The sequence below is a fragment of the Carettochelys insculpta genome, chromosome 18 (genome assembly GCF_033958435.1).
Source record: "Carettochelys insculpta isolate YL-2023 chromosome 18, ASM3395843v1, whole genome shotgun sequence".
Lineage (NCBI taxonomy): Eukaryota > Metazoa > Chordata > Testudines > Carettochelyidae > Carettochelys > Carettochelys insculpta.
In genome coordinates this window covers 32,527,721-32,544,559 of record NC_134154.1, presented here as the reverse complement: position 1 = coordinate 32,544,559, position 16,839 = coordinate 32,527,721, and the positions used below count along the sequence as shown (strand labels likewise).

Below are 16,839 nucleotides of genomic sequence, written 5' to 3'. Positions count from 1 at the left end.
GCAAATTTTCCAGGCTTGTGGCAACACAGGAGAAGCAGCTGTTTTGTCCATATCTGTCAGTTTCAGGAGGGCAATGTCTTCTTTGGCAACCTAAAGCATCACAGGAATTTGGATCCAATTTTTTCACCTTTTCTTGCAGCCCTTTTACATTTCCCTGGAGCATACTGCCACAGTACATGGTTGGCAGGTACTCCATTTCCTAACCCCTCCCCTCCACCCCCTGAACACAGGCATCAGGCTCTTCAAAGGCCTTCTCCCCTTCCATGTCCCTTTCCCTACAGCATTTTTTTTTTTTTTTTTTTTTTAAACTTTACAGGGATCCCTCCCCAGCCAGCTGGGCATGTGTCTGGAATCGAACCCTTCCCCCTCACCACATGGGTGCGAGGCTCTGCAAACCTTGCCACCACAAACCAGCATGTGCAGCCTAGGTGGGTTTGCCCTCCTCTACGTAGTCGCTTCCCCTGATAAGCGCTGCTCCACTGAGTGCCAACAAACTCTCCCCCACCCCAGCCCTCATCTGACAAACAGCAGGAAAACTCCCCTCACCCCCAGCATTTCTTTTCACTTTACAAGGATCCCCCACCTCCATCAGCCATCCATGCAGCTGTAATGGAACCCTTCCCCATCGTCCCCTCTCGTCACGCAGCTACCAGGCTCTGTGTTTCTTGCTCACTGTGGAGCACTGCTCCAGGAATGGCCAAGCACTCTTCCTAAAACAAGTTCCTGAACACCGATTTGACATACAAACATAAAACCCACAAAATGGGCAAGTATACACAGGATCTGGCCGATTCACTGCTGAGCTATGCCAGCTTTCAGCCAGCATAACCCAAGACTGACGCTCCCAAGCAATGGGCTTCAGAGAAGAATAAAGTTGTGATGGCATATATGAAATAACTTCAGCTCCACCAGGGAAGCTGCAGTTACAAGCCTCAAGAAAAGACCCCCAGAAAATAGGCAGTACTGATCAGCGACTACACGACTGTTGTGGCCCACACATGTACAGTCTCAGTGCATCACAACACACTGGTGTGCCACAGAAGGGTTTTTAAGTGGGCTGCGGAAATCTTCCATCCTCATTAAGAGAAGTAAAACTTCTATCAGCTAGCTAGCTTCTTTGGATCTCTTTTTCCTTTATGTTATCCTTGATACATTAGTATTTTCTGCCATTTTCAATGAGAGCACGCTCATACTGAGCCTCACCTTTAGCCAGGCAAAACTTGCACCCTGGAGTAGTTTTGATGACATATTTGTACACGATTGATGCTGGCTTGACAAGAAAAGTTAGTTAGTTTCACAACATTTGATTTGAAACGTTTATTTCATGGCAAGAGCAGAGGCTTACTTTTCCTCTTAAAAGAAGGTGTTTCACTAACATGTGGAACAGCTACAACCTATACATCATTGGCTGTGTACAGCAGACCCCAGACTTACATGATTTTAACTCACGTGGCTTCTTGCAATAATGCGAGTAGAAATCATGAGTGGTGGGGAGCCAGGAACAAGGCAGCAGGCTGGCTCCCATGAGCCAGACGCAGCAGTGCTAGTCCATTTCCCAGCTCCCACAAGCAGAGGGGGAGCGAGGAAACCTACCAGTGCTGCAGCACCTGGCTCTGGGCCCCCCTACACACATGGGAGCAGGCAACCAGGTGCAGCTAGTACCAGGGGACCTGAAGGCAGCAGGGCCCCTCCCCCACCTGGTCCCAACATACACAAAATTTGATCTTGCAGGATCTCAAATCAAGAAGGAATTAAAAAAAGTGGAAGTTAGGAGAAATTACAAAAAATGAATATAAGCAAACAATACATGTATGCAGGGGCAAGGCTAGAAAGGCCAAGGCACAGAACAAGTTATAACTAGCTAGAGACAAAGGGTAAGAAGTCATTGTATAAAAACATTAGAAGCAAGAGGAGAACACAGTGAGGGAGGAGAAACCACCTGGAAACATTTGAGGTGCTTAATGACTTCTTTGTTTTGGTCTTCACCACGAAGGCCGATGCAGAAATGCCTATGCTAGTGGAAAGGTGGTACATTTAGAGAATGAAAAAGAACAAGTTAAAAATTACTTAAATTAGAACAGACCAGCAGTCATGTAGCACTTTAAAAGACTAACCAAAACAATTTATTAGGTGATGAGCTTTCATGGGACAGACCAGCTTTTTCAGAACATACCACCATCAACTTATGCCTTGACCGCTTCACATGAGACATTTCCTGGACACTCCTGTACTGGTATGGCTAAGATCTGAAGAAGTGGGTCTGTCCCACAAAAGCTCATTGCCTAATAAATTATTGTGTTAGTCTTTAAAGTGCTACACAACTGTTAGTTTGTTTTAACAGAATATAGACTAACATGGCTCTGTCACTATTAAAAAAATTAGATGTCTGCAAGTCACCAGGGCCTGATTAAATGCATCCTAGAATAGTTAAGGAGCAGATAGACGAGGGTTCTGAGCCTTTAGCTATCATCTTTGAAAAGTCCTGGAAGTCGAGAGAGATTCCAGAAGATGGAAAAGGGCAAACATAGTGCCCATCTATAAAAAGGGGGAAAAAAAACCCCACAACCCAGGAAACAAACAGACCAGTCATTTTAACTTCTGCGCTAGGAAAGATAATGGAGCAAATAATTAAGGAATTCATCTGCAAACATCTGGAAGAAAACAACATGATAGGTAACAGCCAGCATGGATTTGTAAAGATCTAGTAGCTTTCTTTGACAGGATAACTAGTCTTGTGGATAACAGAGAAGTAGTGGATGGGGTATACCTAGACTGTAGTAAAGCATTTGACATGGTCTAATGTGAACTCCTTATCAAGAAACAAGCCAAATACAACTTAGATGGGGCTATTATAAGCCAGGTGCATAACGGTCTGGATAACCATTCTCAAAGAGTAGTTAGTAATGGTTCGCAGTCATGTTGGAAGGGCATAACAAGTGGGGTCTGCAAGGATCTGTTTTGGGACCAGTTCTATTTAATATCTTCATCAATAACTTAGATATTGGCATAGAGACTATGCTTAAGTTTGCAGAGGATACAAAGGTGGGAGGGGCTGCAACTCCTTTGAAGGATAGGCACATAATTCAGCATGAACTGGACAAACTGGAGAAATGGTCTGAGGTAAACAGGATGAAGTGTAATAAGGACAAGTGCAAAGTACTCCACTTAGGAAGGCACAATGAGCTTCATACATATAGAATGGGAAACAACTGTCTCGGAAGGAGTACTGCGGAATGTGTTTAGACATCAGAGTAGACCACAAACTAAATGAGTCAGTGTGATGCTGTTACAAAACACAGACACACACGATTCTGGGATGCAACAACAGGAGTGTAGTGAGCAAGACACAATAGGTCATTCTTCCACTCTCCTGTGTGCGGATTAGACCTCAACTGGAATACCGTGTCCAGTTTTGGGCACCACATTACAAGATGTAGAGAAATTGGAGATGGTCCAGAGAAGAGCAACAAGAACAGTTAACCATCTGGAGAATATGAACTATGAAGGAAGACAGAAAGATCTGGTCTTGTTTAGTTTAGAAGAGAAAAGAAGATTCAAACGGGATGTAACAGATTTTCAAGTACCTTAAAAGAGGGTTACAAGCAGGAGGAGAAAAAAAAAAAATTGTTCTCCTTGGCCACTGAAGATAAGATAAGGCTTAAACTGCAGCAAGGGAAGTTTCGATTGGATATGGAAAAAAAATAACTGTCAGGGTGGTTACACACTGGTGTAAGTTACCTAGGGAGGTAGTGGCATCTCCATCGCTGGAAATTTTCAGAGATTGTTTAGATGGTCCTTGGTCCTCCTCAAAGGGCAGGGAACTGGATTCTATGCCCTCACAAGGTCCCTTCCAGTTCTAGTGCTCAAAGACTTATGCATGGGTACCCAGGATCACAACCCACGCATAAATCAGGGTTCCACTATATACAAATTTGCCGAAGAAATGGGGTTATGTTTTTCCCTATATGCAGAGCACCTCAGGGTGCTGAGCTGCACTTGCAAATAGTGCATTGCCAAGAGTGGTACATGTATACCTACAAATGCAGGAAAAATACCATCTTTAATGGCACTTAAGAGCAGTTAATTATATTTATGGAGTGACTGTACCGCATTGTATTTAATTGGCATGTGACAACTCTTTTTTACTCGGTTTGGTTTTGTTCTTTCTAAATACACAATTTTTACCAGATTTAAAAACCATTAAGAAATCCATTTGTTTACATTTTGTCTGCTTAAAATTTTGAATCCCATTTTATACAGAAGTTTACCCCAGATAATAGGACTTTTTTTTTTTTTTTGGAGGGAGGAGGAAAATAGATATTCCAGAGGGCTTCGTGGGTTTTCAAAATAATGAAACTGCAAAAAGAAGAGCAAGTTACAGAGTAGACAGTATCAGGATAATTACTTGGCATTTGGGATTCACTTGGTTAGGTGATCTTGCTGCTCCTCTGCCTGAGCTTATTTGTCAGGTCAAGATATCAAATGAAGCCATGGTTCCAAGCAAGCAGAAACAACATCTCTCCACAGAGCACCCAACTCCCCTCTAAAAAGGGAGAATTACACAGTTACAAGAACAAAACATGAAACAAAGCTTTCTCATGAGAGCATCAACAATCAAGGTATCAGATTGTGCACAAGAGGCCAGCTTCAATGTTGCCAGATTGACTGTTAAAGCCAAAAACTCTTGTACCACGTGCTTTTTCCTTAGGGAAAAAAAGGTGCTGAACCCAAGTCCCAAACCACACCCCTCACCCAGAGGCTTAACCCTCCCCCCTCCCCCCCAAACTGCCCCTAGGTGGCTTCACCCCTCACAGGCACAAACCACCACCACACTAAACCCCTCAGAACCCCAAACTGCCCCCAGAGAGCTTAACCCTTTGTAGCCTTGAACCACCCCTCACCCCCGAAAGCCCCAACTACCACCTGACCTGAACACCCTTCCCCTGAGCCAGGTACCCTCAGCTCTTCCCCCCGCCGCCTCCCCAGTGAATACCAGCAACTTACTGACCTGCTGCCACAGGGGCCATGCCAACTACAGCCACACCAGACTGTCAGAGCCACGCAAGCGCTGTGTCAGGCCTCCAGGACAGTGCTGGGGCAGCAGAAGACACGTGGCTCCCAAGTGGAGTCACAAGAGCCACGCCAGGACTAAACGAGCAGCTCCCAGCTGGAGCTGTGCATGAGCAGAGTGGGGCAAGGGGTGCGCCACATGTGCAGCTCTACCAAACCCCCACTGCCAAGAAGCATATTGGCTGAGCCACAGGCAGCTCCAAGCTGCCCAGCCACCTTCCAAACTGGCAGCACTGGGAAAAAAAGGTGCCAAAATGACTTTCCATGGAATTCCAGCAGAAAAAGAGCCCTGCCTCATATTGTTGCTGAAGCCCTTATTCTGGCAGCCTGCCAAGAAATTATCCACACTATGTTAGGTCCTGAAGCAGCAAAGGAGATATTGAGCATTCCCCTTTCCAATAATATCAGCAGACACATTGAAGACATGTCAAAGGATAGAGAAACGACACAGAAAATTCTCCCTGCAAACTGACAAAGATCTACAGACATTGACAGTTGCACACAGCTAACTACAGTTGTTTGGCTCACTGAGAAGGGCAGCTTGAGAGAGCATTACTTATTCTGCAAGGAAATTCCACAGAAAATAATGGGAGGAGGAAATATTCAGAGTGGCAGATGAATATTTCAAAATAAATGGAATTTCATGGAAGAATGGCGTAAGCATATGTACAGACAGCGCAGCAGCGACAACGAACGTAAAAGGCTTTGTGCCAAAAATATAACATGAAAATCCAGAGGTCCAAATCACTGCTTTCTGCATATGGAGGTTCTCCTATCAAACAGCTTGCCAGCTGAGAGCCATAATAAATGAAACTGCGAAAGTGGTCAATTTTGTGAAATCCACACTGCTTCATACATTTTTTAAAACTTTATGTGAAGAAACTGGAGCAGAGAATCATCCCTTCTCCTTCATAATGCAGTTTGCTGACTTTCAAGAGGCAAAATTCTGTCAAGAGTTTAAGACCAGAGGTAAGAACTGAAGAAACTGATGCACAGTCAAATCCAGCATGCGAATCTCCTGCAAGACAAATACTGGCTGGGAAAAAGTGACCTACTTGGCTGATATAGTTGGGCACCTAAATGAACCAAATCAGAAGCTGTAATTGTAGATGCATCTTTGTTTTAACTATTTTCTCATTGGAGTTTTTAAATATTGTATCAAGTCTTTGTGTGTCATTGTATTAAGCCCTGTTACATTGAAATTTAGTTGTATTTTGTATAACAGTTCCTAGAAACCAGAAAAACCTCTCTGTACCCTTGATTTTTGGGCTGCTTAAATAATTGCCCTGTTGAGTGAATGAGGTGTGAAAGGAAAGGCATGGGAGTCAAGCACCTCCAGATACCTACAAGGGTCGGAGAAGGTAGATCCAAGACCAAGGAGGAGAACAATGGAAATTGAGAAGTGGGCCCCTTGAAAGAAGATTGGATATATGGATGCCTTGGGAGCCACCACCCAGAAGGTGCTAGATGCATATTCATAAGATTATTCTTCCAGATCATGCATATGCATGCGATGGCTCACTGGTGTCAAGATGCATGAGACGGAGAGAGAGGACACTATAAATGGAAGGCATCTTGCACAGGGACCCCAGGTTTGTCTAGTCAGCACTGGAGCACGACGCTGGGTCGGCAGAAGCCCGGCTCCATCCCTCCCCCATCTAACACCTGGTCAGTGCAGTTAGGGGGAGCAACTACCGGTAACAGCAACAAGACAGGAGTGCGTGTAATATACCATAGGCATATGGATGTGTTGATTGCCATGCGTATTACCAATTAATGTGGTGTTTTGCATTTTCCCCAAAAGGATCACGTGCAGTAGTTCTTAGTACAACACACGGACGCAGTGAGAACATACTCACAGGCACAGACAAGTTAAATGGGTTCCAATCGAAGCTTAAACTTTGGAGAGGAGATTAAGATCATGTTCAGTGGTTTGACCACTGGCCTGCTAAACCCAGGGTTGCGAGTTCAATACTTGAGGAGGCCATTTAGGGATTGGGGCACATACATGTTAGGGATGGTGCTTGGCCCAGCCAAGCGGGCAGGAGACTGGACTAGATGACTTCCTGGGGTCCCTTCCAGTTCTAGGAGATGTGTATCTCCAATAACTTTACTTTATGGTTAACCTCAGATGTTCAAGTGAGCTTCTAGCTTAGACCAAGATGAAAGGCTACTCCCACTTGCAGAGCAACATATGAATTTGCTTCAGGACAAACAAAGGCATTTATGTCAGATTATCTGGAATGGAGCCATTTGATAGGATTCAAAGTCCTTTTGCACTATCTTTAGATCAATCAACAATGAGTTTATTGTTGAAGGACAAAAGGAAGAATTTTCAGGTATCGGGAATGATTGCATGCTTCAAATCAAATTTAGAGAGGTTCCATTGCATCAATTTTGGTTACAAGAAAGAAATGAATATACACTGATCTCAAATCAAGAAATAACTGTTCAGCCATTTTTGACTACCTACCTTTATTACTTTATCATCATTTATAAAAAAGATCATATTTAAAGAGTGTGGGTCAGGAGCTCCCTGTAGCTCTTTCCAGCACTAACTCAATATTAAATAGTTGCATTCATTGAAACAAGCTCACATTTCACATAAGAATTCCAGTCAAAAGTGGGAAGCCATTATTGTTTTCACTATTATTGTAATATATGTACATTTCATTTTGAAATGAGTTATGTCTTGCAATATTTTATGCTGACTTATTTTTAATTCTGGTGTGCCATGAAAAGTTGGGACCATCGAAATATGCTGCAAGATGAAGTAACAGACAAGCAACACTCCTAGCAGGACGTCAGTAGTGCAAACACCATTTGCATTCCCTTCAAGAATGTCTCCCCCACAGAGGGACTGTTGACTCTGCTTGCTCTGGGAGATGTTCCTTACAGCTCCCCATGTCTGCAAAGACAAATCAAACTCACTAACAGGATTTCTCTAGTGCTTTAAGACAGAGATGTTCAGGATTTTATAGATTCAGATATTCCAAAGCCAGAAAGGACCACTAATCATCTAGTACAATTTCATGTGTAACACAGATCAGAGAACTTCCCACAATGAATTCCTAGAGCAGAGCTAAACAGAAAAACATCTTCATTTTAAAAATTGTCTGTGATACAACCAGGGTTGCCAATTTCCTAATAGCATAAAATCAAAAACACCCTTTTCCCCACCCATTCTCCAGATTCCACTCCTTCTCTCCCTACTCCATCTACTCTGTTAGTGCCTCCCACCCTCAGTTACCCATTTTCACAAGGCTGGGAGAGAAGGTTGAGATGTGAGGGCTCTGGGCTAGGCCAGGGATAAGAAAATTAACAGTTAATACCCTGAACCTTCCCAACTAGAAAAAAGCCCACACCCATTCAGATATCATTCCATGTTAATATTAATTACACTTTAAATGTCTGTATGGACAATGCAATATATTTAGTGTTTGCCATGTTAATTTTATATCCACTTTTTTTAAACCCAAGATGTTATGTGGTAACGTAATCATCCGATTTCCCCTTCTTAAATATTGGCACATTAGCTTTCTTCCAGCCTTCTGGAACTCTCAGGTACTCCAAAATTTACAGAAACATCCACATTAACAGACCAGCAAGCTCCTGAGCCAGGTCTTTTAAAATTCTCGGATGTAAGTTATCTAGGCCATCTGATTTAAGTATATCCAGTTTTAGTAGCTGCTACTTAACTATTCCACCTATTCCAACAGTATCACCATAGGATGTGTGCATTCATGGTATGTGATGTCATCTATCTTTAATCCCCAAATACTGACCTGAAATATTAACTGTACCATTTCTACCTCTAATAATTCCATTGTTTTCATCTAATCAACAGTACTTAAGTCCATCATTAGGATTTTTTCTAATATACTTATGCTGTTTCTTACTGTCCTTCATTTTGCTGACAATGGATTTCTACTTGCATCCTTTGGCTTCCCTCAGAAACTGAAGAGAAGTGCTATCATGAGAGGAGAAACCAGGTCAGCTCAGTCTCTTGTAACTCCACATTAGCTGTTGCTAATGAGCCACATCTTCCACAACTGACTGTGTCAACTCTGGCCCTCCTCTTAACTGGGACTCCCTTCTTTTCATAAGCCTATATATTTAGGCCCTCCTCTTGACCCACTCATGTATCTGATGAAGCTGGTCTTTGCCCACAAAAGCTTATGCTCCAAAGTATCCATTAGTCTAAGGCACCACAGGGCTTTGTTGTCTACACTAGAGAGTTTTGTTAAAAAACTTGAGAAACATCCAGTCTAAAAAAGCATTCTGTCCACATACTGTGGACAGAACTCAGCACTTTTGTCAGCAGCCTTCCGCACTTGCCCCTGTGAGGCAGAATGCCTTTCTTGACAGAATGCGTCAACAACAAAAATCGTGTGGATGCTCTGTGGGGCCCTCTCAACGGGCAGGGCTTCCGGGTCACCAGGCAATCCTGTTTGCTGTGCTTCCAGTTGGCCATTCTGTCAAGAGCACAGCCAGGCAGTCCAGCCACTTTGTCAACTGAGCGAAAAGACAGATAGCCACCCTTTGTGTGTGGCCCTGATCTGTCGAAAGCTATCTTCCAACAGTAAATTCTGTCAACAGATTGCTGTAGTGTAGATGTAAGTCTTTGTTTTTATTCTCCATCTTTCCCATTGCCCACATTATCCCTCCTAATTAGGTCAAAATTGGGATTGTCAGTTAATTCATGTGATTACCTCAAAAATATTGCTTGTGATTAATTACATGGTTAATCACACTGTTAAAAACCAACTGAAAGTTATTAAATATTTGGAATTTTTTCCTGACATTTTCAAGTATATTGAGTTCAATTACACAGAAGAAAGTGTACAGTGCTTACTTTCAGATTACACTGTAAAAAATTCAGTTCACCTTATACAAGTACCATAATGCAATCTCTCTCCCGTAAGGTGAGCTTTCATAGGTAGGTTTGTGTTACACAATTACAATAAAAGCATAAAATGTAAAACTTCAAAGCCTTTAAGTCCACTGGGTCTTACTTCTTGTTCAGCCAGTCACTCAAACAAGTTTGTTTACATTTGCAGGCAGTAATGATGCCAGCTTTGCATTTGCAATGGTACCTGAAAACAACAATAAGCATGCATACAGCACTTTTGCAGACAGCAATGCAAGATATTAATATATCAGATATGCTACATTTTACTTTTATCATTTGAATCAAAATGCATTATTTTCACTGCTTTGGGATCATTGTCTCTTTAGACACGTTCTCTCGGACAGTAATTGAAATATAAATCTTTAGTGCACCTAGCACATTCCAATGCCTAAACACCAATTAAATAAGTTTTTGCTCTTCCTTTGGTTCCTTGATTTTCTTCTGAAGTCTGTTTTGTGCTGAGGGCACTTATCTTCATTTTTTTTTTATGTTCCCCTTTTGTTATTAATTTAATCCCCTCCAGACTACTCTAAGCCAGCCTGCCCTGAAAAAACAAGCCCCCCTCCTAATAAAAAGGAGGCCATCCAAACTGGATAAGCTGACCCTCCTAACAGAAGATGGAGGAGTCTTCCACAAAACCTATACCACTCATTTACCCAATCTACTATTCCGTCTTACCTTGTTCACAGGAAATGAAGGATCTCCAAGAAGATCACTTCTATATTCTTCTTCAGTACCACTGATTTATCTGAGATATCCTGCAACACAGGAAGTATTGCCTGCCTTCTGTGGATGGGCAAACATCTCTTTGCAGACAAGCTGCTTCTCTTACAAGTGGGACCAGGCAGAATTGCTATTCAGAGCTGTCTCATACAGATCTTTGTTCCCTTGGACTAGCTAAATCTTGAGGTGTCTTTTACAGACAGACAATTTCTACACTGAAAAACCTGATGTTTCCAATCAGCTCTTAGCCACTTGAAACTCCTCCCAGTCCTTCTCTGGGCAGGCCACAGCCTGCCTATCCTTGTCTATCTTCACCTATAGATAGGGGATGTCATCACTTGCCTTGGTGGTTAACCTACTGAGAGGTCTATCAACATTCCTACCCTCCACAACTCCTCCCCAAAAGCCCACAGAATATCTGAGGAACATAGACTATTCTGATCTTTTGTTGTCAATATACAACTATTGGATCTGACCAGTCAGTCAATCAAAGGTCTACCAGATGCATAAAGACCCAAAAGGACACTTTACCACTCCAGCCACACGGATGTGTTAATTCATGTCTGAAAAGCTATCCGAGACACCTCCCTCCATCAGCCTTGGTCCTAGTAACATGAAGGACACCAGTACTGTATCACTTTTAGACAGAAAACTGACCAGCAATCATTGGCTAAGTCATACATCAAAAAGCCAATGCACATTTAGCTTTGATTTCCAATACTTTCAAGACCAGCAAACAAGTGAAATTATTAAAAACAAATAGGGTCAAGAGGTTGCAGAAACACCCACCTTTTCTTTTATTCATTCACTTCAAGCATTTCCAAGCACAGTAAACCCTCAATTTAACGAGTTCTGGAAATAATGGACACTGCTTGCCAGCCCCTTCTTCACCAAATAAACGCTGGTGACTCACCAGAGCTACCACTGTGGTTGAGACTGCCAGAGCCACTGCAGCTGCTGGGTCCTCTGGAGAAGCTGGGGCTGCCGGGACCTGAGGGACCATGGCGCTTGGTGCAGCTTCTCTCAGGTAATTGGGAGACAGAGGTGTGAAGGGAAGAGGGGGCAGAGGACAGGAGTGACTGATGGTCTAGGAAAAATCAGTGCTTTGTCATACAGTGTAACCATTTGGATATAACGGACTTGCAGCACTAACGGACACCCCCATCCTCCTCATTAGTCTGTTAAATCATGTTTAATGTATTTCAAAGCAAAATACATTTCCACTCGATAAGAGTCATCTCTTCAGTGAGTACTTTTTTTCCCCATTTGTTTTAAAAAAAGACATACCACTAATTACAGCTAAACAGATCTTTAACATCACCAGTCAAATGATGCAATTTCCACGTTTTGGAAAATTTCAGATAACAATCCAAGGTTGTAACACATACCTAATCAATGTTATAACAAGGCAAGCAATTTAGAAAGTTATGAAAGTATACAAACAAGTTTAGACACCTCACAACTCACTCCCCAGAACAGCAAAGAGAGCAAGGAATCCCCACTACTAGTAAGACATGCTATACATGATTTCGTGCCTAAGCACACAGAAGAAGCGATTTTGATGATGCTAGCTTTATCTGCTTTGGAATTACAACTGACATGTCACCCTCTGGTGGGCAAAATGCCTTAATATGAGTGCTTCACATGCATAAATCACCATCTTCTTTCATATCTTAAAAAAAAAAAAAAAAAAGTTAGCAGCTACATTGGTGTGGGCACAAAACGATGAGCAAAAATGTTGGAGGTAGAAAAACAAAAAAACTCCCTGAATTTTTTTTTTTTTTTTTTTAATTTGAGCTACTTTGCCTATTTTTATAAACAAAAGGCCAAGAAAAATTTACTTAACACATTTGATTTTAGTTATGCCAATTCAAACCTTTGCAACATATTTTTCCCCCTTTACATTTATATTTAAAGGCAAGACAATGTCTACCATTCTCTCAGCATCAAGCCTCTCACCACTACAGTCAAAGTTTCATCTCATGACAAATGTTCATAAGAAAAAATCCCATTTTACATTTCCCATACTAACATTAAACAAACTTCACTTGCCCAACAATATCTACATATTTCAGCCCTTACAAGCAATTTTAAAAAAAAAAAAGTTTAAAGTAAACTAAATTGCTTCATTCCTTCCCTGGTTTCTTCCCCCCTTCCATCAACAATCTGATTTCACAACTCTTCTTGTAACAAAGATTTATCATTGAGAAGATTCAAAAAAAAAGAGTTTCACAGTAAAATTCCATAAAAGAACACTCTCTAAGTCAGTGTTTCCCAAATGGTGCTCTGTGGAACCCCAGGGTTCTGCAAAGTGAAAATAAGGGTTCCACAAGAAAACTCATCTGCAGCTCCCTGCGCTGCCACTGCTGAAACAGTAAAACTAAATTTAATTGGTTTAATGACCAGCAGGAGGGATCCAATCCTTAAACCAACTGAATTTAGTTCCACTTTTCCTGTGGCAAGGCAGGGATCTGCAGACAGCCCCTCACTCATCCCACTACCCAAGAGCGGCCACAACCCTCCAGTGGGGAACCTCCACACCAGACTTCCTTCCACTGGGTGCATGTGGCTGCGCAGCATAAGCTCCCCAGGTAGCCCCATGGATGGGTTAGTCCAAGGGGCCAGTCTGGGGCTGAGAGAAGTTGAGCCTGGGATGTAGGGAAGAGAGGGGGTGTGGGGGGGGGGGGGGACAGTTTTGCAGGAGGCGGGTTGGGGATGGATTTGGGGGCTGAGGCAGGTAAAGCCTGGAATTGCAGCCAGGTTTGGGAATTGTTGGGGGTTTAGAGCCTGGGAAATGGGATTCTGCAAAAAAATTCTTGCAGATTTAACAGGGTTCCACGGCCAAATAAAATTAGGAAACACTGCTGTAAAAACTACAAAAGAAAAATTATTCAGTGTTTTTATACAAAGCTTCTGATCAAACAAATCAACTCCACAGATACTGTAAGTGAAATAAAGACAGCTATGAAGTGATTACTTAAATGGTATTTTAGTAAGTTTACTTGTAAAGTCGATTTTTTTAGCCTAACAAAAAAAATTAAGTCAACAATTGCTAATGACTACAAAGGAATTGGATAAACACTTCAAAAGCCCCAGAGAGAATAGGGAATAACACGTTTCTGCTAAATTCTGACATTATCTACCTGTTTAGAATAACGAGGGTTTTAAAGTGATGTGTTCAAACTTAATTTTGTATTAAATGACTAACCAGGGATTGGCACAGAGTGAATACATTGAGCAAAGTGACCCACAGAAAGCAAATACATAGAACAATGTAGCAAAAAACAAATTTTAGCATCCAAAACTGCACAAATGAGTAGATATTTTAAAGTATCAAACCAGCAAGTTCCACAGTTCTCTGGAAACGTTTTTTTAAAATCTATGCTCAGTACCAAATCAACTAGGATGAGCAGGACCATACAGCACAAATCTAAACTATAGAGAAAGGTAAATAATTCAGTATACAAATCTTTAGCACATAGATGGGTAATCACAAAAACTGACAAAAATAGGCAAAATCCAAAACTACAAGCTTCTTGATTGCTGTCTCCAACAAACTGAACATGCTGCACTTAAATATTTTCCCTTCCACTTTCTACAAGAACAGCATCTCTGAATCACACTGGCACCCTGAAGTTTTAATGTTTTGTTTTGCAGCTTAGAGCACTCGATCAGGTCTACTCATGCAAAAACCACCAAGCCAAAGGTGCAGTACTGCACGTTTGTGCCTGGTATGAAGGCAACCAATCTGTTTCATACAACTGTAACCGCCCACAGGCAGTCTCAAACCTGGCACCTCTGCAGCTTACTGCAGGTGCCTCTACAGCTCAAGCTAAAGGCCAGCTGGTATTCTGCTTAGGCTGCAGCAGACACAACCCTTCTCTGTGAAGTGGTCCAGAAACACATACAGGTGTGTGGGTTACACAAGCTTTGCCTATTGTAGCATGTTTTGCAAAGACTCCCACCATTGCACTACCATTAATGCAGTTCCCCCAGGCACAGCATAAATGTAAGCCAGGCCTAAGCACTTGCACATCTAACCTGGCTAAACTCAATGCAGCACAGCAGTAAAGACCAGTTGTGCCCAGTCTATTCCAGCAGTCATCATTGCTGGAAGTGCAAAACTCTGCTCAAGTAGTAACTCTATAACATGTTCCAAGAACACAGGGAAGTTCTAACTATTGACTGTACATAGTAATAACAACAAGCAATGTTCACGCAGAACCTGAAGAAAGGAACTTTCAATGGGATTTCTTTGCAGAAAGATTCTGTAGCATATAAAACCAAAACTCCAAACCAAGGAAAAGCACTGTTATTCTTTGCAGAAGGCTGAGCAGAGGGACCTAAAAATCCTTAAGTCAGCAACACGCAATGGAGCAAAACACTTTAGCAGGTTCAAAGACACATCAAACCTTTTAAAACTCTTCCTACCAACAGCAGCCTTGGCAATGTAGTTTATATAGTCCTACTAGAGTCTCTCCAAAGCCTTTTCAAAGGCAGACAAAAAAAGAAACAGAATCCAGTTACATCAATCACCAGCAACAGGCCAGCTCCACTGCTTCCTTCATATTACAGACAAAATAACCCCTGCACAGACCACAATACTTTTTTAATCCCTCCATAACAAACTTCCTTTGAAATGCAGACCTCTAATTTAAAAGCAAAGTGGAGGCCCTGTCAGAGAGGGTGAAGTCTGCAGGTTCCTGGTTTTTAAGTACCTAAATAGGAATGGGAGAACAAGCGAGAAGAAAACTGTCCGCAAGTTCCCAGTCGGGAGTCCAAACTGCAGAAGCACAATGGGCCTAGAGAGCAGCCAGTAAGACTTCTTAAACCAACGTTACATCGCAACATGGCCCTATACAGCATGACCTCTGTCACCACCCTCCACGGAGCTGGGAGTCAGGAGGAGCAGCTCAGTACCCGGTCTCCCTGGGCTCTTGGATCTGCTCCGGGGGTCCCAGCTCCCGCACCATCCTTCCCCGACAAATGCCCTGCCCACGTGGGACTCTAGCGCCCGGTCCCCTAGAGCCGGGGGCTGGAGCCACACGCCCGGCACCACAAGCTCCGGGCGCCCCAGTCCCCGCCAGGTCCCACGCAGCCTCGGCGCAGAGGCCAGGCCGAGTCCCCTCGGGCCAGCCCCCTGCAGCGGCCGGACCCGCCTCCCCGCCGGCCGCTCGCAGCCAAGGGCCCCAGGTGAGAGGCGCTGGGCCCCTAGACAGGACACGGTGAGAGAGCAGCAGGGAGCCTCGCAACCCCAGGCAGCGCTGGGAGCCGCCGGGACTGCCCCTTTCGGCTCCGCCCTGCTACCAGGCAAGCGCCCCACGCCCCGCACTGCGGCCCCAGCGCCCCGCGCAGCCCGCAGCCCAAGCTCGGCTGTCCCTACCCACCCCGGGCCCCACAGCGCGCCCGGGGCAGCCGCCGCTCCCGGCCCAGCGGAGCCATCTTGGAGCAGGAGGCCGCCGGCCGCCCAGCTCGGCCCGGCCCTACCCGGCGCGGCCCCGCCGCTCACCTGCACGATCTCGCCCTCGGCGCTGAGGGTGGCCCCGGCCCGCGAGAAGCGCCCCTGCAGCCCCGTGGTGTAGGTGGTGTAGTCGCCGCTAGGGCTGGACTCGAAGAGCACCACCTCCACGAACGCCGTCTCCTTGGCCAGCGCGGCGCCCGGGGCCGCAGCCAGCAGCAGCCCGAGCAGCAGCGGCGGCGGCACGGCCGGCCCGGCGCCGGCTCCGGTTCCGCAGCCCCTCATCGCGCGGCGGAACGGGGCAGCGCCCAACCGCGGCGCATCGCTCGCCGGCGGCGCCAGCTCCGGGGCGCGGGGAGTGCGGGGGCGGCTCAGCGCCCCATGGCAGCAGCGGCTCCTCGGCCCCGCGCCTCCGCCTGCCCCTAGCTCCGGCTCCTCGCCTGCCTGCCAAGCCGCGTCTCTTTCATCTGCTCCACGTGACGGCACCGCGGGGTTAGCCCCGCCCCCGCGCGCTGACCCGCCAGTCCCGCGCCGCCGGCCGGCCGCGCAGCCCGGGCCATGGGGCGGGCGCAGCCCGGCGAGCCGAGCCGCGGCCGCAGGGGAGGCCGTGGTGGTTCCCCGTGCCTCGAGCGGCCTGTGGCGGGAGCCCAGTTCGCGGCACGACGAGGTCAGCGCG

The 16,839-nt window shown here is 44.8% G+C and overlaps 1 protein-coding gene across 2 annotated transcripts in view; it reads right to left on the bottom strand.

Moving 5' to 3' along the window:
- The window catches only part of ZNRF3 (zinc and ring finger 3), a 243,061-nt gene extending 226,471 nt beyond the window's left edge, over nucleotides 1-16,590 (bottom strand). The window contains exon 1 of one of the 2 annotated variants that reach the window (XM_075012940.1): nucleotides 16,215-16,590. In XM_075012940.1, the coding sequence (XP_074869041.1) occupies nucleotides 16,215-16,448 (234 nt within the window). In that variant the 5' untranslated portion in view covers nucleotides 16,449-16,590. Of the gene's footprint in view, nucleotides 1-11,618; nucleotides 11,738-16,214 lie in introns of those variants that run through there. The other variant, XM_075012941.1, reaches the window with a different exon arrangement.
- Nucleotides 16,591-16,839: the final 249 nt, after the last annotated feature.